The 25,974-nt window shown below is 46.3% G+C and overlaps 1 protein-coding gene and 1 non-coding gene across 3 annotated transcripts in view; one reads left to right on the forward strand and one right to left on the reverse strand.

Moving 5' to 3' along the window:
• Dcp1a (decapping mRNA 1A) overlaps positions 1 to 12,261 on the forward strand; it is a 52,911-nt gene extending 40,650 nt beyond the window's left edge. For both annotated transcript variants that reach the window (XM_051141002.1, XM_051140994.1), the window contains 4 exons: positions 4,624 to 5,376; positions 7,176 to 7,241; positions 9,228 to 9,446; positions 9,740 to 12,261. In XM_051141002.1, the coding sequence (XP_050996959.1) occupies positions 4,624 to 5,376; positions 7,176 to 7,241; positions 9,228 to 9,446; positions 9,740 to 9,820 (1,119 nt within the window). In that variant the 3' untranslated portion in view covers positions 9,821 to 12,261. The remainder of the gene's footprint in view (positions 1 to 4,623; positions 5,377 to 7,175; positions 7,242 to 9,227; positions 9,447 to 9,739) is intronic.
• A 12,871-nt stretch (positions 12,262 to 25,132) lies between these two features.
• LOC127187344 (U6 spliceosomal RNA) lies at positions 25,133 to 25,237 on the reverse strand. Its single transcript, XR_007830487.1, has one exon. It is a non-coding gene; the product is annotated as a U6 spliceosomal RNA (small nuclear RNA).
• Between the last annotated feature and the right edge of the window lie 737 nt (positions 25,238 to 25,974).

A 25,974-nucleotide genomic window follows, 5' to 3' on the forward strand; every position in this document is an offset into this window, starting at 1 on the left:
TCCCCCTTTTGTTGTTTGTTTTGAGTCAGGGTCTTACTATGTAGCTCTTGATGTGTAGACCAGGCTGGTCCCTAGTTCTCAAATGCTGGGATGAAAGGGAAGCTCCATAGCCACTCAGGACCCACAGTTTCTCTCCCGGTTCAATGCTGTGTCTTTGGGGGGTTTTGAGGCAGGTTTCTCTGTGAATCCCTGGCTATCCTGGAACTCACTTTGTATCAATGCTGTGTCCATAAAAATATTATTGAATTGATTTTTTTTCTCTTTATAATTAGTGCTCTGATAAAACAACAGATACTATGTCATTATACCTTTTCTGTTAATTATCAGAGTGATAAGTAGCTTACAAAGAGCCAGGTGTGGTAGCACACACCTGTAACCCCAGCACTTTGAAGACTGAGGCAGGAAAGTTATGAGCTTGAGGCCAATCTGGTATGTTATATAACTTTTTCCAGACCACCTTGGCTAACAAAAGCAGACTCTATCCCGGTAGTAACAATATGGATGTACACATAATACAGAAAGAACCTGTGTAGTCATCCCTGTTTCCTGTTGATAACATCTGTAAAGTATGTACCGTCATATCCAGGGTGTTGACACAGGCCCACGGTGCTCATAGTTTCTCAGTTTTCACTGTCCCCATTTGTATGTGTGTGTGCGCGCTCCGTCTGTTACTCTGCTCTGAGATAGCTTTACCTATTCACCGGCAGAGTTGTAACAGATCCTGCTTCCGTCAACACAAGGATCCTTTGTGATGCCCTCTTACAATCACAGTAGCTTCCCAGTCGTGCCCTCTTTCCCTACCACCATCTTTTTCATTTCTTTTTATTTTCCCTTTTTTTTTTTTTAAAGATTTATTTATTTATTATTTAATATATACAGTGCTCTGCTTCCGTGTACACCAGCAGGCCAGTAGAGGGCACCAGATCTCATTATAGATGGCTGTGAGCTGGGAATTGAACTCAGGACCTTTGGAAGAACAGTCAGTGCTCTTAACCTCTGAGCCATCTCTCCAGCCTACTCCCCCTCCCCCTTTTTTTTTCTTCTTTTTTTATATTTTAGCTTTTTGAGACAATCTCTCTGTATAGTCCTGACTGTTCTGGAACTCAACATGTACACCAAGTGGCCCCAGACTCAGAGAGATCTGCCTCCTGAGTTCTTAGGTTAAAGGAGTACACCCAGTTCTGCACCCCTGCCAACCACTGATGGGTCTTTCAAACCAAGAATGTGAACGTTAAGCAAATAGAAGCATAGTTTGTAGTCTTCTGCGAGTCTTTCTCATTAGCATTTTCCCAAAGGCTTGTTGAGGTTGCTGTATGTGCCACGCCTTCTTCCTTCCCCCTTCCTTTGAGAGGGTTTGAGCCCATGCATGCAAGACAAGACGGGGCCACAGACGAGCATTGCAGCCCTGGGTTGTAAATGATAGAGCAGTTCCTACTGGGTGGCCCAAACCTGAAATACTTGAGGGTTTCCACAGCCCATGGTGGCGCACGCCTTTAATCCCAGCGCTTGGGAGGCAGAGGCAGGTGGGTCTCTGCGTTTGAGGACAGCCTGGTCTACATACGTGAGTCCAGGACAGTTAAGGCTACAAGCCCAGTCTTGAATTTGTAGTGCCTGTATCTGCGTGTGCGTGCACGCTCGCTCGCTCTCTCGCGTGCGCTCTCTCTCTCTCTCTCTCCCTCTCTCTCTCTCTCTCTCTCTCTCTCTCTCTCTCTCTCTCTCTCTCTCTCTGTGTGTGTGTGTGTGTGTGTGTCTGTGTGTGTAGTGAGAAATCTTGGAGTAGGACCTAGGTTGAAACCGGAAATTCACTTGGGTAGCATATAGATGTGGCCTAATGGTAAAATTACAGGATATTTTTCAGTACGCTTTTGTTTTAATTTTGACTTCTCACATGAAGTGCATTTTTTCATCTGTGGCCTCACATTGGGATTTAAAAGATTTGGGGCATGGGGCATTTTAGATTATGGGTTTTTAGATGAGGAACACTCAACCTGTATAACGTAGTATAACCGTTTTGAAACATTTCCCTGTTAAAAGGATGCTTGGATTGTATGCATTTGGGGGCTATTACGAATTATGTAGCTATGAGTATTTTCTAGGTTTGTCTTTATTAGCATGCATTTTACATGTTAACAAGATTGTTGTGTTACAGTTGTGTATATAGTATATACCAATAAATCTGCCCTATCTCTCACCCTTGTTCTTCATCTGTTCTGAGGCAGTGTCTCCTATAGCCCAGGCTGGCCTCGGAGGACTTCCTGTATAATCTGGAATCAAACTTGAATTTCTGATCATTCTGTCTCTACCTCCCAAGGACAGGGGTTACAGGCACATCCCACCATGCCCAGCTCTTCATATGTGCATGCATGGGGAGGGCACGCCCACCTCAGGTGCCATCGCACCTCCCTTTTTATTTTATTTCATTTTTAAGCAGTTTCTCATTGGCCCACAGCTTGCCATGATGGCTAGCTAGGCTGGCCAGTAAGTCCCCCCGTGCCCACCTGTCCAGCACTCCTTCTCAAAAATACAAAATAAAAAATTTTTTTTCTGCTAAAACCAAGGAATTATAAATCATTGAAATTTGGATGTTGTCAAGAGCTACGTGGTTGTCTAAAACAACTACAAATCCCTAATCTGCTCTTACACAGAGGTGCTGAATTGATTTATAACCCTGCCACCTAGTGCTGAGACACAAAGTACATTCCACTTTTTTTTTTCTTTTTCTTTTTCTTTTTTTTTAAGATTTATTTCATTCTACTTCTTAATTCACTTATTAAATTCTTTTGGTAATCTTTCCCCAGGGTGTTTTCTCTGCTTTTTCATTTTTAATTGTTGTTCTTTAACATAGAACTTTCTTCTGCCTGAAATTTCTGCAGAATAGCCCTAAGACTTTATCTTTCAGAATTGGTGTGTGTAGCAGTGTGAGCATTGTGACCTACTCTAATGTGCATTAATGGATATGGCTGTTGTTTTCCAGCGCTTTTCTTTGATTTTGTCTAAGTTGGACTAGATTGGGCTAAGTTTTAGGGGATAGTCTCATCCAGCCAGGAGCCCAGTAGGTAGCTGAGGATGGCTTTGAACTTCTGATTCTCTACCACTGTCTTCTAGTTCTGGTGTCACAGTTGTGCTCTGCTCCCAGCCTGCTGAGTGGTTTGGGGACATGGGGAAATTGGTTAGTTGTCTGGCTTGGAACACACCTTGTTGCTTGGCCTCACCTTAAATTCAGACTAATCCTCCTGCCTCAGTCTCCCCATCCTGGAGTTGCACGTGTGAACAATCCAACAATCCATGCAAGGTCTAGTCCTTTTTTGCCACAGAATCTTGAACCATTTGTTTTATCATAAAGAATTATTAATTATTGGACATTAAGCAGTCAGGATGCTGAAGCAAGATTGTTGAAAGCTCAAGGTCAGCCTGAGATACACACAAACACACACTACATGCTATACAGACACACACATATATATATGAATGAATGAAATAACGCAAGATCTGAGAGATCTGCGCTATATGTAGCTTGGTAATAGAACTGTGAAATAATTGTCAAAATTATGTTTGTGATTATAGTTTCATGGAGAGGTTTTTTGTTTGTTTTTTGTTTTTGTGTTATGATTTTTTCAAGACAGGATTTCTCTGTGTAGCCTTGGCTGTTCTCGAACTCACAGAGATCCTGCCTCTCCCCAGTTGCTGGGATTACAGAAGTATATCACCATGCCCAGCTGATTTAATTTTTTAATGTTCATAATTATGTAAATTATCCAGTTAATATTTGAGAATTTGAACCTTGGTATATTCTTATTTAGGAACCCGGCTCTGGAGAAGTAAGAATATGAGGAAATTGAACCATGCGAATTTTTAAAATTGTTGTTGTTGTTGTTCTATGATTTATAAAGAGATTTTGATGTAGAGTCACTATGTAGGAATATCTCTCTGAGTTTGAGACCAGTCTGGTCTACATAGTTCCAGGACAGCCAGGGCAGTCAGTGCAGAGAGACCCTGTCTCAAAGTATAAAAATCTCTCCAGATTCAGAATCTCACTTTTAATATAAGGCCACAGTGAAAAGAGGAATAAAAATTATATTTATGCATGCACGTGTAAGAGTTCTACCACTGAGTACCGCTTCCCCAGCTCCCACCTTCAGTGTCAATGTTTTCCTTTTTCTTCGGGATTCTGTAACTTGAGGGTGTGGAGGAGAAAAGGCCTGGCTAGAAATGGTTAAAATTGTTTTGAGTATTTAGGTTCCTGCAGTACAATACTAACTTTTTACAAAGAACAGTAAAAGTGAATTACTTAGAATTTGGTTTTCCTCTCTTTGGCATCATTTCCCTGGATTTTACTGACATGGGCATTTAGGCCTCTTAACCTTAGCCACAGTCACTAAGGGAAACTAAGTAAAAGCTGGAGCTCCGCAATGCAGAATTGTGTCACTAAGCAGATTTCCATCCTCAGACCAAGAGAGACTTTGATAGCAGCTGGTCTGAGCCCCTGCTGCATTTTAGGGTGCTCCAGGCTTTGTTTTCCTACTCTGTTCTTGCTTCTACATATTTCTGTGTGATGGAAAAGAATTTTGGTTACATTGGTTTCCAGAGAGTTCTTTCATTGTGCCATTTGATTGCGTTTTTCAGTCTGCTCCATCTGGTCACAAACACCTGACAGTAGAAGAGCTATTTGGAACCTCTTTGCCAAAGGAGCAACCAGCTGTTATGGGTCTAGAGTCAGAAGATGTGGAGAAGCTGCCCGGAGATGCATCGCAGAAAGAGCCCAGCTCCTTCCGCCCATTTCCCTTTGAGCAGTCAGGGGGAGCTCCTCAGTCGGAAAACCTGGGTGTCCATTCTGCTGCTCACCACGCAGTCCAGCCTGAAGTCACCGCCCCAGTGCTGATCACCCCCGCCTCCATTGCACAGTCAGGTGACAAGCATGCCTCGAGCTACCCAATCCCACTGAGCCCTGTCCTCAGTCCCACTCAGCCAGCTGAAGCTCCTACCACACCTGTGGCCCACTTACCTCGGAATAGCACCTTGATGCAAGCAGTAAAGACCGCACCTCGACAGAAATCTCCACTCCTGAACCAGCCAGCCTCTGAGCTAGGCCACAGCAGTCTGCTCGCTAACCAGAGCCCCTTCAGAGCCCCAGTGGGCCTGGCGCACCCAGCCAGCACGGCCCTCCCAAGTGTCGATCTGCTCCAGAAACTCAGGTTGACCCCACAGCATGACCAAATACAGCCACTTGGGAAAGGTGCAGGGGCACCCAACTTTTCTTCGGCAGCTGGCCAACTGGCCACCCCTGAGAGCTTCATAGAGCCTCCCTCTAAGACAGCAGCAGCAAGAGCCGCAGTCTCGGCCTCCCTGAGCAACATGGTGCTTGCTCCAACCCTCCAGGTACTGAGAGGGGCGGGAGCGTGTGGAGGGATGAAACCACAAAGGCCTCGGTTTTAGTGATGAGACAGTTTTGTATAGGTGTCTTATTTGTGCACCAGCCATGCCCAGCCAAAGGTGTAGTGCATGTATGTGTCTGTCTCCAAAATCTGTAACTGAATGGGGGTGGGGGGGGACCCCAAACCTGAGGTGTCAGCGCTGGAAGATGAATAAACTGTAAGCTGAGGAGTTTGGATTAAGTCCTCAGACCTTGGGAAGACACCGAAAGGTTCTGAAAGAAGAGTGACTCGTTGGAAATAGCAGACACAGGAATCAGGTCACCCATTACAGAGTAAGCTGTCGGTCACTTGGGCCTGAGCAGCAGGGACCTGGGTTGGGCAGTGTGGACGAGCAGTTAGTGAGGCTTCATGGTAGATTGGTAGAAGGAGGAAGAGAGCTTTGCCCATCGAAGTAATTCATAACCGGCAAACTTGCAAGTGAGAAAAGGAGCCAAGTCCAGATGAGTGGTGCGAGGTCACAGCTGGAAGGCAGTGGGTGTGCTCCTCAGTCTTGACTGCCTTTCAGTTAGGTGGGGCTGTACTGCCCGGCTGTGTAGGCGTCACAGGCCTCAAGTGCTCCTGCTGCTTTTTGGTTTTGTTTTGGTTTGGTTTGGTTTGGTTTTTTTTTTTTTTTCTCCCTGATAAAATGCAAAAAAGCATGGAAGAAAGTTTGTCCGTCACTCAGCCTGGAAGCTCAGGCCACGGTTGTGCCTCCTCTACATGCCGCCCTAGGACACAGCACTGCACTCTTGCATGCTGCCTGGCAGAGACCACCTACATAGTGTAAATACTCATTCAGATGGCAGTGCTAGCGTTAAGGTCTTATTCTTGCCTGGTATAGTGGCACATGCCTTTAGTCTCAGTAGAAGTCCAGCCTGGTCTACATAGCAAGCTCCAGGGCAACCAGGGCTATCCTGTCTCAAAACAAAAGACCATGGGTTGAGTTCCCTTGTGTTTGCTATGCAGCGTCAGTTCTTTCCCAAAGGCTTTGATGGTCCACATCTCTACCACCATAGCTAAGCCAGTGAGGCAGAAGAGCCTCAAGTTGGAGACCAGCCTCAACTACCCTCGTCTCAAAACAAGACAACCAAAGGAAGTTCCTTCTCTTTCTCCACTAAGGACAAAATTGAGTGTTGAAAGTATACTTAGGATGAAGGCTGGTTAGTGCCACTAACCAGATTCAGAGAACCTTTGAGGAAGTTGAAGCTGGCATATAGTTAGTAATAGAGCCACTTGCCTGCCATGGGTAAGGTCCTAAATTCAACTTTCAGCACTGCAGAAAAAAAAAGTTGTTTTAATCATTTGTTCTCAGCCAGGCATGGTGGCCGGCAGATATCTGAGTTTCAGGCCAGCCAGGACCACACAGTGAAACCCAGTCTCAGACAGACAGATGCATAATTCCAGCTTCTTCAGAGGCTGAGGCAGGAAAATTCCAAGTTCAAGGCCAGCCTCGACCTCCAGACAAACACAAGTTCCAGGACTGAGGAAGTAGCTTCACTAGTAGAGTTTATCCACTCTACACAAGCTCTGACTTTGGTTCCATCCCACTTACAGTCTCCTGAAAGATTCTGCCCACACTTCTTGGGGAGCGGGTGGGGACTCCACAGGGGCCGCTGTCCTGTGCCCTCATTGTGGAGATAAGTCATTGGTTGCATTACCAACAAGTCCTCTCAGCCTCTGAACCATTCCTTGTTGATAACACAGATCTGTCACCAAACTAACGCATACTTGCTGTAACTGTTCGTCTTTTTCCCATCATTTCAGTCTATGCAGCAAAACCAGGATCCTGAAGTGTTTGCCCAGCCCAAGGTGTTACCCAACTCTATCTCGGTAAAGACATCCCCCCGCCCCACCTCCCCACCCCAGGTGTGTGTGTACATGTGTGTACCCATGTGGAAGGCCAGAGATGACATTAGGTGTCTTCCATAGTTGGTCTCCACCTCCTGTGCCCTGGGATTGTATGTGGACCGCCGCCACACTCACCCAGATTCTTTCTTACATCTTCCCAGGGATCCAAACTCAGGTCTTCACAAGCTAACCTAACGCAGGCATAGCAAGCACTTAGCCATTTCCCCGGCCCTGGGATGTCCCTTTTCTGAAGAGACATTGAACAGTTTCAGGTTCTGCTGGGGTGGGTGGGCTCTTACCTTAGTGAAAGGCTCTAGCACTTGAGCTCTGACCTGTCTCAGGTGCCCCTTCATGGACTGCATTGCTGTGGCTTGCAGACCTTGCTAACAATGTCTTCTTGGGATGGAGAGATGGCTCAGAGGTGAAAAGCACTAGCTGCTTTTCCAAAGGTCCCAAGTTCAATTCCCTGCAACCACGTGGTGGCTCACAACCATCTATAATGAGATCTGGTACCCTCTTCTGGCATGCAGGTGTATATGCAGGCACAGCATTGTATACATAGTAAATAAATAGGGTTTTTTTGTTTGTTTGGTTTGGTTTTTGGTTATTGGAGACAGGGTCTCTGTGTATCCTTGGCTGTCCTGGACTCACTTTGTAAACCAGGCTGGCCTCAGACTCACAAAAATCCACCTGCGTCTGCCGAGTGCTGGGATTAAAGGCATGTGCCCACCACACCTGACTATAAATAGATCTTTAAAAAACAAAAAACAATGTCAAATAATAATAATAATAATGTCTTCTTGACAGCAAATGGGGCATCATGCATCATTTGTAACTGAGTGGGTGCTGGCCGTGCAGCAACCTGCTCTAAGTAAGAGATACTCCCTGACCTGGCAAAGCAGAGTCCCAGGAGACAGCTGCAGTCCCTCACTTCTGATGACAAAGCCTCCTCAGCCTGCACGCTTCACTCATTATTTCTTACGCGCTCACCTCATCTTTACACATGTCCACTACTCCCCTTCACTTACCCACCTTGAAAGACAGTCTTCCCATGGTGCTTGCTCACCTACTTATGAGCCTATACTCCTGCATCTTTGGAAGTTAACCTGTCTGCTTTAGGTTAGCTTGTTCTATTGGGCTCATCAGCAAAAGCACTTAGCCCAGTTTTATACCAAAAGACAAGCTAAGAGAGCTGGAGAGTTGACCCAGCATCCACATGGCAGCTGTCAGGCCAGTTCCAGAGGATCCAGTGCCCTCTTCTACCTCCATGAGTGCTACACACACACTGTGCACAGGCATACATGTAGGCAAAATACCTATACATATAAAATAAAATCTTAAGGGGCTGGAGAGATGGCTCAGAGGTTAAGAGCACTGACTGCTCTTCCAGAGGTCCTGAGTTCAATTCCCAGCAATCACATGGTGGCTCACAGTCATCTGTAATATGGTCTGATGCCCTCATCTGGCCTACAGGTGTATGTACAGGTACACCGTTGTATACATAATAATAAATAAATCTTTAAAAATGAGTAAATAAAATCCTAAGGAAAAGGGTCAGGGCAGGTCAAGCTAAATGCCTCAAATAGCAAGCCTCAGATTCAACAGGGTAGAAGATGAAGGTCAACACTAAGCCTGTCCTCTGGCTTCCATGCCCACGCCACAGAACTCACAAATGCACACAATTTGTAAAAACAAAAAGACAAAAAGGTGTGCTGGTGCACCGCTATAATCTTGCACTTCGGAAATAGAATTCTGGGCCAGTCTAGTCTACATGGTGAGCTCCAGGCTAGCAAGGGCTACACGGTGAGACCCTGTTGAAAGGAGAGAAAAGGAAGAGAGGACAAGAGTCTGGCTCTGCTCTGTGCTGTGGATCTCATCATGCTAATGACTCTTACACTTCCCTTTGTGGGCCTGGCTGTGTGCTTCTGGACTGCAGTGCAGAGTGACTGTTGTTCTGTGGCCCCACAGGTCCCAGGCCCTCCACTGGTTACCGCAACAACCATGGCAGTATCTTCGGTCCTGCTGTCCCCTAGTGTGTTCCAGCAGACAGTTCCCAGGTCCACAGACCTAGAGAAGAAAGCAAGCTCCTCCTCTCCCCTCACTGTTGGAACACCAGAAAGTCAGAGAAAGCCTTCCATTATTCTCAGCAAGTCTCAGCTCCAGGACACACTGATCCATCTAATAAAGGTATGTAGGGTGTCAGCTTGGTCTTGAATTTTGTATCTTAATAAAACAAGGCTTATTATACATTGGTGCACATTCAAAAACCTACCTGGAAGCAGCTTCTCTCTTCCCAGGTATATCCTCCTGATGGAGTGATGGCTACAAACTCCACCTGTCATTGTGACTGCCTCAGAGGGGAGGTTATTTGGGGAACTTTTCACACCGATCAGTTCTTATTTTCTTCAGTTGTTACCAAGGAAGTCAGTTCTGAGGAGGTGCCTGATGCTGTGTCTTCCCACCTTTCCCATCTCTTCCAGAATGACCCCAGCTTCCTCAGTACACTTCATGAAGTGTACTTACAGGTTCTGACTAAGAGCAAAGACAGCCACAACCTATGACTGCAGCAGAGTCAACGTGAAAGCTGGGGTCCACCTCACAACCAAGCAGGCTTCATCCTGGAACATCTGCTAGAACCTGGAGCTTCGAGAAGCCTGAGTTTGAGCCTGAGATGAGCCTTCTTCCTTAAAGATGTTTTCTAGAGACATTCTCAGTGATGACGGAGGTTTCACTGTGAAGCATCACCAGCAGACCTTTGTTTGACAAAAACAACAAAAAAGACCTTTGTGCTGAGTTACGTGGGTGTTTTCATCGGCTGTAAGCAAGTGTGTGCAATGAGGAGCCCGATTGTTAGCTTGCTTTCCAGGCCTCGGGGAGGAGCCACCAGCCTTGCGGCAGAGCTCAGTGGAACCACACTCTCCCTCCTCTTCTGCCCCTAGAAGCTCTGAACTGAATGTCAGCTCCAGAGTAGCTTCAAATTTTAAGGATCAGAATTTAAGTTGATTCTTTGGAAAGTATTTGTTCGAGTGAAGTATATTTTCTATGAGCACCCCGCTTGGGCCTTAAAACTTCTGGGATTTCTTTGTGTTTCAGTAAGTGTCCCTGGTCCTGCCACGTGAAGCACGGCTGTTTGGGTAGGGCCCAACTGGGCTCTGGTGGAGGAGGTTCCACACCTTTGCAGCACAGGCTGGGGCCGCACAGATCCAGATCCTACCAGAAGGCCCCGCTGTAGTGAACCTCAGTGGGTTAAGTGTCAAGTTTGTGTGTGAAGCGCAGCCTTATTTTCCTTTTCTGTCTAAACACAGTTCAATTATTGTTGATTGTTTTTCTTAACACTTTGGCAAAAGGACCAGTGGACCAATCTGACAAAGCCATTCTGGTTCCTCCCTCCAGTGTGCTGAGAGCATTTTAAAGCTATGCAGAGAAGGGAGCTGTACTCACACTGCCTGTCCTTTGTTGTAGAATATGGAGTCAAAAAGCAAGTGTGAGACACAGAACCTCACAGTATCTTCCTGGGCTGCGAGCTCATCCAGCCACAGCAGGAAACTGTACAGATGCTTTGTGATGCTGCTATTGATCTGCCATGGTTTCTATTTATTCTTTTATGGCATGTAATGGTGTTTAGTAATATTTTAATGTAGAACTTGATTATTTCAGCAATAGTGATTTGAGATATTCTTTGAATGAAAAGTGTCTTCGTTTCTACGATGCAGGTCATTTTGTAGTATTTAACCAGTTCAGATGCACTGCTCCCTTCTCTAAGCCCTATTTAGTGATGGGTAAGAACCCAGTTGGCTCAACCAGCTCGCGTCAGGGTTCGCTGTGAAGGATGCTGGCCGAGGCGACAGTTCCCCTGAACACTTGCTTAAGCTTTAACGGGAACTCAATCAAAGGCTCATCGATTTCTTTCTAGCTGAAATTTTAGAAAATTACTTATTAATTACTTGTTTTACTTGGGTCTTAGTTTTTTAGCCTAAAGGATACTTCAGTTGGCTCATGCTGATGTCAGCTGCTTCCTGGCCGACGTCTCTGCTTCTCGGTTGAGCGTCTTCTCTCGCTGTCTGCCTAGTTGTGTGTGAAGTGTGCAGAATTCAGGGGAGCTTAAGGCTTCTTCATACGCAATTAGAGGTAGCTCCATGATAGTGTGTACATTTAGCAACCAAAAATTAATTGTTCATGCATCATCTAAGACAGATAAAGTTGTACTGAGATGGTGAGTGTTGATGACAGCAGGAAGTGGTGGTCACAGGGCCGTTCTCATAAAGTGAGCGTGCCTGGAGGTTTGATCACCCCTGCGTGTGGTCTCAGTGGACGTCAGTGAACAGACGAATCAAAGCATTCTTCTTCCAGTAGGTATTTGAATTTCACTAATGCTTTTAAGTGTGTGTAATATTATGAGAGGGTGAAGAGGGGCGACCCTAAAGAGCATCTGCAATCAGATCGTCTGTTACTTTTCACCCTTTAATCCTAGGAATGACTAGATAAACAGAGAAATAGAAACTCTGAGAAGGAAGGCTTCCTCGATGTAAATGAAAACTTCTAAGTGCCGAAGTGATGGAGACTTGAAAAGGGTAAACCTGTTTCAACTCCCAGATTTATATACTCCAAGCATTGACTTAAAATTCAGAAGCCAAAAGTTCAGATCATGATCGCTGGGAAGCCAGGCCAGAGTGAGTCCCCACAGAGCCGGGCCAGGCCTGCAAGTCAGCTCCATTGCCTTGCTCCTCATTCGGCCTTACTATCCAGAACCTCTGCTAGCTAGCGTAGCTTGCGTGTTTACAGTGTCTTTGCTGGAACCTTAGTTGAACTGAAAGGGACATTAGAGATGCTTCTTGCTAGGTTGGCAGAGCCCAGAAGACCACATTTAGGCTACTCTGTCCATCTGTGTACACACCCCACCTTTACCCTGTGGTCAAAGGGTCTGGGAAGAACAGCCCAGAGTTTGGAGTGCAGCGTGTTTGGGGTGTCGCCAATGAATGACACTGCTCTTTTTTGTTGTAGTTAATGTTGTATCGTTGAATGGGTGCACACCCCAGCTATTGCCCCCCCAAGTCCCTCTCAGGCTGCTCCATTCGCAGTTGTGTCTCCCAGGCCTCCCTTGAGTCCTAAATGTCAAGTGACCCTCGGTATCAGGAAAGACGTCCCCTGCCGTCTCCATAGGGACTGTCCACAGCTTGCCCTGGACAGTGGCCTTTCATTCCAAACCCAAAGTTAAGGCCTTGGCCCAGGCTTGGCTTAGATACCAGTGACCAGACTTTGCATGTGCAAGCATTGATTCTGTGTGTGAGCCTGAATCCTCTTGTGGGAATTATAAATGCCATTGAATCCATTAGCAAGTAATCTGTTTAAACCATCAGCATTATTGCTCTCTTTGCCCCCAAAGAATGTCATTTGAAATCTTGTCATTTCAGTAGAAGAGGCCATAACTGCCATTGTAACAGAGATAATAGTAACGCTGAAGGCACTCACCTGCGCATGCAGTGGAGTCAGCCATCACACCAACTCAGAGGGAAGAGAAGGGCACAGGAGGACCCTGTGGGTGGCAGGGACCGAGGGGTCACGGCCTGTGGCCCACCCGCTGTGGACCGTGTACTTGCAGCCTTTGGTTTTCTTCCATTGTGCTCAGAGTACATTCCCTCTGGGACCAGCAGTGCTCCATTTTCAGGAATCCAGACTGCTGGGGTATGAGCAGAGCAGCTTACAGTGGACTCTAGAGGCCTCTCCCGCACACAGCATTGCCATGAGGGCCAGGGCCTCCAGGAGCCTGTTTGGCTTGGGTTTGGGGTTGTGTTGCTTTGGTTTTTTGGTTCTTCAGTTTCAGCACAAGAGGCGTGCGATGTTTCACGCGGATTCAGATTTGGCATCGTTCTCTAAACGCTGCAATGCAATATCGATCACTTTGAAGTGGGAAAAATGCAAAGTTGTGTTTCCCTTTTATCTGTGAATCCTTAAGAAACGTGTTGTTGGTGTTCGTGCTGCGGGTGGTCTTACTCTCCCTGCTTCAGCCCCGTGGCTCTCGTGACTCACTGTACCAGGTGCTCGGCTCTTGGTGGAGGCGAGAAGCCCTGCGCCACCGTGAAGCTTCTGTTCCCCGAGCGCAGTGCCACCTCAGTAACCTTCTTAGTGCTGTGGGTTTTATACCATCTGTGTATGTTTGCAAATATTAAGTTATTACATGTTTTAAAATGAGCATTTTTCATCCTAAATTTTATATGTTTGCAAATATATTTTTTTAATAAAATTTCAAAACCAAGTTTTAGCACCTACTAAAAATTCTAATTGTGTTTTTATTTAATTTGTATGATGGGAACTTTGACATGAATTGTACCTGCACTGCTCAGGTGAGATAAGGGCAAGGAGCAGAGACAGCCAAAGTCAAGATTCATCTTCTGTTTCTCCAGAAGAAAAGCTGTTCAAGACAGGCACGTTGGGGGCGGGGCTCCATGCTTATGCTGCGCAAGGCCCTCAGCACCCGTTTTTGTTTTTGTTTTGTGTGTGTGTGCTTTTTTTGTTGTTGTTGCCGCCGGGGTGAAGGCACGCCTCTGTACCCCAGTGCTCGGAAGGCACTGGCTAGCCGATTTAGACTAAACAGCTGCAGGTTCATAGAGAGACCCTGCCTCAAAACAATAAAGTGAGAAAGTTTAGGAAGACATCCGATGTCATCCTGCAGCTTCCACACACGCTCACAGGCATGCATGCACACGCATGTACCACAGGGGCAAAGGTGTTAGTGTGTCAAATGACCATATTACAACAAATTCAATTTAAAATCTAAATTGGCTTTCTTTACAACTAGAATCCTGCAATGTTTCCTTTTTAAATTTAGTTCAACCCATGGACTTGTGTGTGCTAAACATGCCCCAGCACTGAGCCAGTTTGCAGACGTGATGGTGCACACTAAGAAAACCAACTCCTCCGCAAATATGTGTAATTTTAAAAGTTTTTAAGCCAGGCATGGTGGCATACGCCTTTTTTTTTTTTTAATTTTATTAATTTATTCATATTACATCTCGATTGTTAGCCCTTCCCCTGTTTCCTCCCATTCTTCCCTCCCTTCCATTTCTCTCCTTCTCCCCTCCCCTATGTCTGTGACTGAGGGAGACCTCCTCCCCCTATATATGCTCTTAGAATATCAAATCTCTTCTTGGTAACTTGTTATCCTTCCTCTGAGTGCCACCAGGTCTCCCCATCCAGGGGACATGGTCAGAAAAGGGGCACCAGAGTTCATGTGAGAGTCAGATCTCACTCTCCACTCAACGGTGGAGAATATCCTGTTCGTCGGCTACGTCTTGGTAGGGGTTCGAAGCTTACTGCCTATATTCTCCTTGGCTGGTGCCTTAGTTTGAGGAGGACCCCAGGATCCAGATCTGCCTGTCATAAAGTTCTTCTTGTAGGTTTCCAGGACCCTGTGGGTCCTACTGTTTCCCCTTTCTTCCATGCTACTCTTGCCTAAAGTCTCAGTCGGATGTCCTCTCCTCTGACCCACTTTCTTGGTAAGTAAAGATTTTCATGGTACATATCCCTTGGACTAGAAATGCTCATCCTCGTTAGTCATCAGAGAAATGCAAATCAAAACAACACTGAGATTCCATCTTACACCCATCAGAATGGCTAAGATCAAAAACTCAAATGACACCACATGTTGGCGAGGATGTGGAGAGAGAGGAACACTCCTTCATTGCTGGTGGGAATGCAAACTAGTACAACCACTTTGGAAAGCTATCTGGCGCTTTCTCAGAAAAATGGGAATAGGGCTTCCTCAAGACCCAGCCATCCCACTCCTTGGAATATACCCAGAAAATGCCCTACCACATAACAGGGACATATGCTCAACCATGTTCATAGCTGCTCTATACAAATAGCCAGAACATGGAAACAGCCTAAGTGTCCCTCAGTAGAAGAATGGACTAAGAAACTGTGGTATATTTACACGATGGAATACTACTCAGCTATTAAAAACGAGGAATTCCCGAAATTTGTGGACAAATGGATTGATCTAGAAATTATCATAATGAGTGAGTTCACCCAGAAGCAAAAAGAGACGGACGGTATATACTCACTTATATCAAAACACTAGTCCAAGGGATACGTACCATGGCATATGCCTTTGATCCCAACACTCAGGGAGGTAGAGGCAGGTGGATCACTATGAGTTTGAGGCCAGCCTAGTGTACAAAGTGAGCCCAGGACAGCCAGGGCTACACAGAGAAACCCTGTCTCAAAAAACCAAAGAAGAAAAAATTGAAATAGACAGTAGTTGAGAAAAAACATTTGGTGTCAATCTCTAGCTTCCACACACATGCACACACAGACATCTGGGAGTTTAGGTCACTGGTTTCATTGGAATTTTGTGAAAAAGTAAATTCAGGAGATTCTAAATGTGAGCTGCAGTTTTCTCTAAGATAAGGTCAGGGACTTCTGGAACCTTTTTAGAATGCTTTCTCTTACTGTGTGCAGATCTTGGTTCGTGGATAAGGAAGATGCTGCTGGAAGTCTGGTTTGAGTAAGGAGCATGTGACTGACTGACCTGTCTCGGAGCTGTCAGGATCCCCTGGTAAAGGAGCTGGCTGTGGGGGCACTCCTGTAAGGTGAAGGGGGAATACTGTTGATGAGGGCAGCAAGAAGCAGTCATGGCCCAGGCGTGGGGGCCCACACCTTTAATCCCAGCCTTCAGAGGCAGGTGGCAGATCTCTGAGTTCGAGGCCAGCCTGGTCTACAGAGCGAGTCCAGGACAATCAAGGCTACACAGAGGAACCCTGTCTTGGTGGGGAGGGGGGGGGCATGGAGGTCATGTGGGCTAGGGAGTCATAGCACAAGTGTGAACAGAGTTCACAGGGACCCACAGCATGACAGGTGGCTGCCCCTCCTGTAACTGAGTATTTGGAAGGCAAAGGTGGAGCTGTTAGTGAGCTCTATTCACCAGACAGACTTGGCTTCAGTGAATAGTGTGAAAAGCTATTAAGGAAGACTCCAGCCTTGAGTCCACACAAGTGTGAATACACACAAACTCATGCACCCCACACTGTACACAAAAAGCAAGAAAGACGTGACATCTGACATTTCCATGTTTCAGACAACGCAACTTAGTTCACGTGCCTTGAAGAGTCCCCTTAACAGGCCTCTAAGACCCCTGGGATCCACCACACATGGAGCCTGTGCTGTCCACACGGTGGTGGGATCAGCTCCCTGAGTCTCAAGAGCCTTCTCACCTTGCACACACACCTCAGGTTCCCTGGACAACTGAGCCAAGAAAAAAAGGTAGAGCCAGCTACAGGTTTCTTTTCTTTTCTTTTCTTTTCTTTTTAAGATTTATTATTATGTATACAGTGTTCTGCCTGCATGTACACCTGTAGGCCAGAAGAAGGCATCAGATCACATTATAGATGGTTGTGAGCCACCATGTGGTTGCTGGGGATTGAACTCAGGACCTTTGAAAGAGCAGGCAGTGCTCTTAACCTCTGAGCCATCTCTCCAGCCTACAGGCACGTTTCTTACAGGCAATCTGGGTAGAACAATTTGGGAGGAGGTAATGAAAGGTCAGCATGATAGTCCCATTATGTGCAATGCTTGTTTCAAAGAAATTTAAGAAATTTTAAAACACAATTGCAAGAAAAACTTTAATGTTTGTTTCATGTGCCTTCTGGGAATGCATTTTCCTTCAGCTCCTCCACCCCCGAGAGACAGTTACTCCGTTGCAGCCTGGGGAGAGGGTGGGGGTGGACCAATGATCAGTTCTCCAATCTGAAAAAGGCTCCAGAGTTCACAGTTTGTGCATCCAAGAAGCAGCTTCCTGGAGATCAGCCTGCCTCTGTCTCCTAGGGTGCTGGCTACAAAGGCAAGCATCGCAGCACCTAGCCCTTCATACCTCTTTATTTAAAAAAAAAAAAAAAAAAAACCTCGAGCTGGATGGGAGGTACACATCTGTAATCACAGGACTCAGGAGGCAGAGGCAGGTGGATCTCTGCAAATTCAAGGCCAGCCTGGTCTACAAATAGAGTCTAGGACAGCCCAGGGCTGTTACACAGAGAAAATGTCTTGAAAACCCTTTAAAAAAAAAATTTTTTTTTTCCCTCTGGTATTCTGACCTGGACTTCATGGAGAATATAACCTATGGCTCCACACACAATTTATTTTTTAATTTAGTAATAAAGTTATTTAAAGATTAAATGCTTTATATTAACTTGCATTGTCTGCACAGTATTTAATTTTCCTAGAGGTCCCTCGGTCTTCACTGTAACACCTCCGGTCCATGAAATGCTCAGCGCTCAGCATAAGCCTCTCCAGGGCACAGCACACTTCAGGGTCAGCCCCTGTGGTAGCTGTCCTCAAAGCCAAGCAAGCACCATGTTGGGGGATCCACTGTACCTCACCTTGCAAAAGTTTGGGCTTGTTATCATTTATACTTTCGCTCTACCTGGCATAAGGGGCTGTAATATCCTCTCTACCACCTGCCAAGGCCTCAAGCCGCCCGGGGAGAGGAGGTGGAGCCTATAGAGACTGGGGTGGGGGGATAGGACAGGTTTCCATAAGGGGCTACTCATTCCTCCTGAGTAATACTTTTTGGGTGCAGCCCACTAGGGGGAAGAATGTCCACAGCCCTTTAACTCCTCACCTAGGCTCAGTAAGGAGGTCCAGGCAATTCATTGTTTTCCCCACAGTGAACTTCGGTGCAGGCCTTCGTTTTGTTTGTTTGTTTATTTGTTTGTTTTTTGTCGTTGGGACCGTGGGAGGAGGGTAGACATTGTTTGAAGTTTCTCTCAAGGAAGGAATTTTAGCAATGAGTCCCAGCCCCACCACAGCCCCAAACCAGCCTCTAGGCCTCTTAATCACCTAAACTAACCTGGGCTTCCGCCCAATGGCAGAGTGAAAAGCTGTTTTGAAGCCAGGTGACGCATACCTGTGATCCCAGCACTCAAGGAAGCAGAGTGGATCTCTTTGAGTTCAAGGCCAGCCTGGTCTGCAAAGTGAGGCCAAGACAGCCAAGGCTACACAGAGAAACCCTGTCTCCAAAAACAAACAAACAACAACAAAAAGGCTGTTTTGAGTCCAGCTCAAGATGCCGAGATTATTTATTAATTCTCCTGGAGGACTTTGGGCACTGTGCTGCTGTGATGGCTGGCAAGTCAGCAAGCTCAGCATCTTTGGTCCCTGGCACTTTGCCAGGCTCTGTCTTGGAGAATGCAATGGATCAGTGGGCAAGCAGGTGGGAGAAGAGGAAGACACGTGCACAGAAGGTACTTGTTGGTCTCTTTGTCTGAAAGGCTGGGATGGCAGCCCTTCTGTGCTTGATACCACGTGCATTAGCCCACACAGGCATACCCACTCCGCGGAGGACAGGGCGTGTGTTAGCATCGCTGTTCTTGTGGAGTGTCATGAATCAAGATGTGGGGCACTATGCAATGCCAGAGTGAGCTTCACTCTTCGTGATACATTAGCTCAAGTCACCTACAATTGTCACTGCAAGTTCACCCAGCTAGACCATGGCAGAGGAGCTCCATGCCTTCTTTCGGGGTTTGCGAGGTCATCATTTCTCCTGTCATTAAGAGATGAAGAGACTGTTGAGATGAAGGGGCACACTGACGGTCCTGGGACAAGTGACCTCAGCCACAGAACTGTCAGCCGGAGTGCTGGGACCTGGGGGTGTGAGGGGGAGGGGGTGTCTGTTGGTAGAGTGCCTGCCTAGCATGCAGGAAGCTCTGCGCTAGATCTATCCAGCTGACGGGAGAATCAGAAGTTCAAGGTTATCCTCAGTTACATAGAGAGTTCCAGACTAGCTTAGGCTATGTAAGTCTCTATCCCAAAGAGGGGGGAAAATAGAAACTGTCCACTGGATCCGAGAGGCCAGGGCATTTCACAGTGAAAATTGGAAAGAGGCACAAATAAATCTCTTACACTTAACCCACGCTGACACCGTTAGATCATCACAGTCTTGCACAGAGTGCTCTGTAGGAGCAGAACTTGCTGCCCCATGGTTGGTTGGTTTTCTTTGTTGTTGTTTTTCTAGACAGGGTTTCTCTGTGTAGCACTGGTTGTCCTGAACTCACTTTGTAGACCAGGCTGACCTTGAACTCACAGAGATCTGCCTTCCTCTGCCTCCTAAGTGCTGGGATTAAAGGCATGTGCCCACCATGCTCAGCCTGGTTGGTTGGTTGGTTGGTTGGTTGGTTTTCAAAGAGAGAACAGTGTCATCTTTTTATCATGTCTCTCTGTGTATATGTATGTGTGTGTGTGTGTGTGTGTGTGTGTGTGTGTGAGAGAGAAAGAAAGAGAGAGAGAGAGAGAGAGATGTGGGGGAGAACTATTGTGTGCAGTTGGTTCTATGACTTTAAGCGGGGGGGGGGGGGCCTCACTGAGCCGTCTTAGCAGCCCCACCCACCGCAGCTCTCAAGGCTACACGTTTTTGGGGGAAGTGGGGGTGTTTTCGAGACAGGGTTTCTCTGTGTAGCCTTGGCTGTCCTGCACTCACTTTGTAGACCAGGCTGGCTTCGAACTCACAGCAATCCACCTGCCTCTGCCTCTCAAGTGCTGGGATTAAAAGTGTGCACTACCACACCCGGCTTTCAAAGCTACATTTAAACACACAGCAAAGGAACATAGGGCAGTGCCTTTTCTTTTTTTCTTTGTTTATGTAGCGCAAAACTGTCAACTAAAATAAATTCCTAAATGACTATGGTGTTTCAAGCCTGGCATTCGTGCCCTATAGAAGCTGAGGCTGTGTGTGTGTGTGTGTGTGTGTGCAAGTTTGAAGCTAGCCTGGGCTACATGGTGAGTTATAGGCCCACCTGGGCTATACAGTGATACCCTATGCTTATCTGTTTATTTGTTTTGATTTTTTTTTTTAAATGGGGTCTCACTATGTAGCCTTGGCTGGCCTGGAACTTGATTTATAGACCAGGCTGGCCTTGAACTCACAGAGATCTGCCTTCCCTTTCTTGAGTGCCATGGTAGTCAGCTAAGCCTCTATTTTATAAGTAGATAGATAATAAATAAATAGATAGATAGATGACAGATAGATAGATGGATAGATAGATAGATAGATAGATGAATAAATGAACTCCTACAAAAAGAAGGTGAGAGCAGACAGAGGCCATGGCTCAGTATGAGTGTGCTTGCCTGGCTGGGATCCAAGCACCTTCCTCCCCTCTCCACATCCTCAAGCAACATTTAGAGCATGTCACATTTTTTCCCCTTGTTATAATTACCTCCACTCACTCCTCATAGTCGTGTTTGTGGACATTCTCAGCACTAAGCCCTAAGCTAAAAGGGAGACTTGAACTGGAGGTTGGTGTGACCAGCCCTCTTCGCCCCGCACTGCCACCTTCCAGTGTGACAAGAGTCACTGCCTCAGCCACCTTCTCACTCTTGCCAGCTGGACAGAGATACAACTTGTTGCAGGAATTTTTTGTTGTTGTTGTGATTATATCAGAGTTCACCAAGTACTGGGTATGATGAAATCCCAACATTTTGGAGGCTGAGGCAGGGGGATTGTGGATTTGAGGCCAGCCTGGCCTTCACATACACACACAAATACATTAATTAAAATTAATATCTGTTTTTTTGTTTTGTTTTTCAAGACAGGGTCTCTCCGTGTAGCCTTAGCTGTCTTGGACTCACTTTGCAGACCAGGTTGGCCTCGAACTCACACAATCCGCCTGCCTCTGCCTCCCGAGTGCTGGGACATTAATTAAAATTTAAATTAAAAAAAAAAAAACTTGCTGACCACGGTCACCTCCTCGTTAGAGCTTTCTCTCAGCTGCAATCTGAACAGGAATTGTTTGTTTGTTTGTTTTGTTTTTCAAGACAGGGTCTCTCTGTGTAGCCTTGGCTGTCCTGAACTCACTTTGTACACCAGGCTGGCCTTAAACTCATGGCAATCCGCCCGCCTCTGCCTCCTGGGTGCTGGGATTAAAGGCTTGCACCACCACGCCTGGCTTGTTTTGTTTTGTTTTGTTTTGTTTTTCGAGACAGGGTTTTTCTATTACACAGAGCCCAGGCTGTCCTGGACTGTCTTTGTAGAAACTCACAGAGATCTGCCTATCTCTGCCTCCTGAGTGCTGGGATTAAGAGCATGCGCCACCACACCCAGCTTCAATGGGAATTCTTTATAGAACACAATGCTGCCTGAACGCATGTGCTCTGCAGACCCAGTACCTCCTCGGAGCTCTGAACCCAGGCAGACTCGTCCTGCAGCTTGAGCATGTGGCATGCACTTTTGCACACTTGGGGGGCTGAGTTCATGAATCAAAAACCAAAGGGACAGTAATGAGAGAACCGTGTCCCTGGGCTGCCTGGGGGAACAGCCATCGACAGTCCTCTCCTGCTGTACACAGTGGCACTGGGTAAATGCTTGCACCTGGTCCTGGTCACCAGATCAGGGGCCTGGCTGAATGCCATTGCCAGGTTAGAGTTGAGGTTAGGATTCTGAGAGGGAAACAAAGAACCTGAGCTTGGGAATTGGGTTGATATACTTCGTCATTGTCCCTACCCCAGTGTTATGAATAAGATAACTGTTCATGGCTTCCAAGTGTCCCAGGGGCAGTTGTGGGCCAGAGTCGTTAAGCCCTTTCCCCAAGCTTCTTGGCATTACCCTAAATAGCCATTGCTATCCATTGTGAGCTACTCACAACCAGCCCAGGAGACAATCCACCCACAAAATTCATTTTTTAAATGTTATTTGTGTGTATGGGCGGTTTGCCTGCACATACATCTGTATGCCATGTGTGTGCCTAATGTCCACAGAAGTCAGAAGACGGTATCAGATCCCCCTGGAACTGGCCTTAGGGATGGTTGTGAGCTGAACCCAGTTCCACCGAGCAATCTCTCTAGGCCCCAAAAACATTGATTTTCATATCCATGGGAACATTGCAAATACTACCATCACTGCACCCTGCACAGGGTAATCCAGGAGCTATCAGAAATAAGACAACGATGGCGATCTCTCCCGACCTACTTTGCCCAGCTGGCTGCTAGGCAGGGCCCAGCCTCCCTAAAAGCTGCCTGAGGAGCACCACTCATGCCCAGCCCAGCCCAGCCCAGCCCAGCCCTGTAGAGCATGGCCCCCTGAGCAGAGCCCACGGAGGCTGCCCGCCCTCCAACCAGGGAGACACCATGCCTTAGGCAATGCCAGGCAGGACTTGACTTCTGAAATTACAAGTTAGAATGACTTGGCACCTTTTCTGTACATTTAAGGAAAGTAAACCCAGCAGTGCTGGGCTGGGCTTATGGGATGACTCAGAGGGTCAACCGTACACTGTAAACATGCTAGGTCATGTCTGTAGCAGCTCCCCTCTCCCTACAACGCAGTGCTAGCTGGAGCCTCTGTGTGTGTGTGCGCGCGCGCGCGTGTGTGTATGTGTGTGTGTGTGTGTGTGTGTGTGTGTGTGTGTGTGTGTGTGTGTGTGGTTTATCCGATGGGAAACAGATGGGCCATCTTCCTCTGTAGCAAGAGTAATTCAGGGGTAAAAAGGATAGGGAACACAGATTGGGGAAGTAGCGTTGGGAGGCTTCGAAACAGGGTTTCTCTGTGTAGCCTTGTCTGTCCTGGACTCACTTTGTAGGCTGGCCTCGAACTCACAGAGATCTGCCTACCTCTGCCTCCCTAAGTGCTGGATTACAGGAATGTGCCACCACACCCAGCGGGAACACAGGTTTCTAATCCCTGCACTCAAGAGGCTGAGGCAGGAGAATCAAGAGTTCAAGGCTAGCCTGGGATATGGAAGGAGACCCTGTCTCAAAATTAGACCTTACAGAAAATGGGCACTAAGAGATTTGTGGCAGGGAATGGGCTCAGCCCACCTGGAGGCTGGCAAGTTGGAACTGCGTTAGACTGCTGCACTCTCAGCACCGAAGGCCTTGTCCACAGAGGAACTTTCTCCTATCTGTCCTCTCAGCTGAGTAGGTCAGAGTTACTGGATCATCTGGGATATGATCACATCTACAAAATGGCAGCACAGCCACCCTAAGTTAGTGTTTATTGAATAACTGGGAACTATAGACAGATAAATTAGCTCTTTAAACTGACCACACACCCACATGCACACCCAAGAACATATACAAATGTGCACACAAACACACACACATATGCATGCATGTATAGGCACATCTCAACATTCACATGCACATGATTGTAAGCACACATGACTTTAAAAATTACATTTATTAGGGCTGGAGAGATGGCTCAGAGATTAAGAGCACTGACCACTTTTCCAAAGGTCCTGAGTTCAATTCCCAGCAACCACATGTGGCTCACAACCATCTGTAATGAAATCTGGTAGCCTCTTCTGACACACAAGCATACATGCAGACAAAACACTGTACACATAATAAAGAAAAAAATCTTTTAAGAAATTACATTTATTTATCTCATGCATGCATGTACATGCCACAGCACAGGTGTAAAAGTCATTCCCATCCCCAACCTTGTGAGTCCTGGCGATTGAACACAGGTGGCCAGGCTTGAGGGCAAACGCATTTACCTCCTGCTTCATCTTTCTAGTTCCAATAAAAAGTTTTAAGCAATAAGAAATACAATTATAGCTTGGTAATAGTACTCTTGACTAGAATTCTCAAAGCCCTGGTCCTAGCACCACAAAATAGAGAAAGTAAAAACTGTCAAAGCCTCCCTAAGATCTCCCTCTGTACACACTCTGCTTAAACCAAAGAAGATGCTATAGCAAGAGGCGATCCCAGGCTGAAGGAACTGAAATGCTTAAGGGCTGGGCTTGCAGCTCAGGGGTAGAACACTTACCCAGCATGCACAAAGCTCAGGGTTTGAACTCCAGCATTAAAGGATGAAGCAAAAAAAAAAAAAAAAAAAAAAGAAAGAAAGAAAGAAAGAAAAGAAAAGAAAGAGGAGGAGATAAAAAGAAGTTAAGATCCTTATCTATCAATGCTGAGATTATAAAACAATTAAGCCGGTGTGGCGGCACACGCCTTTAATCCCAGCACTAAGGAGGCAGAGGCAGGTGGATCACTGTGAGTTCGAGGCCAGCCTGGTCTACAAAGCGAGTCCAGGACAACCAAGGCTACACAGAGAAACCCTGTCTCAAAAAACAAACACACACACATACACAATTGGGCGGTTTTTCAAATGATTAAAAGCTACAGTGGCAGCCTGGTTTGGGGAGAGCGGGTGCACCCCTGTAACCTCAGCACTTGAAGAGGGAAGGCAAGAAGATCAGCTCCTGTCTGAAAAGAGGAAAGTACATTGGCCACAGGGCTTACTATAGCACCCTGGGTGTCCACTCAAAAGAACTGGAAGCATGCCCGCCCACCCGAACATTTTCCCATCACCATCCAAATCAGTGTTCACAGCAATGGAATGGCACAAGTGGCCCTCAGCTAGTGGCTGGATAAACACAGAACATGGCCTAATCCACACTGTGGATTGTTACGCAGCTGTGGAAAGGAAGAAAATACTGACCTCAATACACGCACCACAGCATACACATCCCACCCAGAAATATAACAATTGTTAAAATTAGCAATGCATGGTGGCACAGGCCTTTAATCCTAGTACTAGGGATGCAGAGGCAGATAGTCCAGGGGCGCCAGAGAAACCCTCTCTCAGAAAAAAAAAAGTTAAAAATTAAAACACTAATAACAATAAGCCAGGCAGTGGTGGTGTATGCCTTTAATCCCAGCACTTAGGAGGCAGAGGCAAGTTGATCTCTGTAAATTCAAGGCCAACTTGGCCTACCTAGTGAGTTCCAGAATAGCCAGGGTGACATAGAGAAACTCTATCTTGAGAAAAACAAAACAAAACAAATAACAAAAACAACAGCAACAAAACAAACAAACACACAAACACACAAAAAAACCTAATAACCAAACTACTGGAATTTGATGATGGACAGGAATGGCCATTGTTTTTTTTTAATGTGGACTGCTTTGTGAATATCCATGTCATCCTTGCACAGAGGTCGTGCTAAGCTAATCTCTGTATTGTTTGATGTTTGTACAGTTCTAAGGAAGCAAGCACTTTCCTTAGACTTCCCTTAGGTCCAGCACAATGGTGACACTTGCCACAAAGACCTGAGCTCCTCAACTCCATCTTGGAACCCACACAGCGGAAACAGAAAACCAGGTTCTGCCCCCTTCTCTCTCTCTCTCTCTCTCTCTCTCACACACACACACACACACACACACATATGCACCCATGCACATGCAAATAAATAAATAAATATAAATAAACATACATAAATATTTTAATTAAAAAAATAAAGACCCCCATGCCCCCCTTGACAGCAGCTGAGTAGTGGGGTGACTTAAGGTGGAGCGCTAGCCATTTTCAGGTTTGGGGAAGACAAATGATTACAAGGTTAAGCGTTAGAACTTTCATCCGTATCCACCTCTCTTCTTGGAAGTGAAGAGAGGCTTGAGACGGAGCTTGACCACATCTCTTAGGTGCTGAGGTGACATGCTTCAGTGACAGAGTGCTTGCCTGACTTCATGAGGTCCCGGGGTTGTCAGCTGCACAAAAATAAAGAATACTCTTAAAAAACAAAACAGAATCTCTAAATAGCTTTAGCTGACCTAGAACAAGCTGTAATGACCAGCCTGGCCTTGAACTCAAAAATGTATTTGTGAATGCTTCTTTTTTTTTAAATTATTTTGAGATATTATCTCTCTAGTAGGCTATTCTAGAACTCACTGGGTAAACCAGGCTGGCCTCAAAATCACAGAGATCCATCCTTCTGCCTCTGCCTCCTGGGTG

Source organism: Acomys russatus, chromosome 3 (assembly GCF_903995435.1).
Source record: "Acomys russatus chromosome 3, mAcoRus1.1, whole genome shotgun sequence".
Classification (NCBI taxonomy): Eukaryota; Metazoa; Chordata; class Mammalia; order Rodentia; family Muridae; genus Acomys; species Acomys russatus.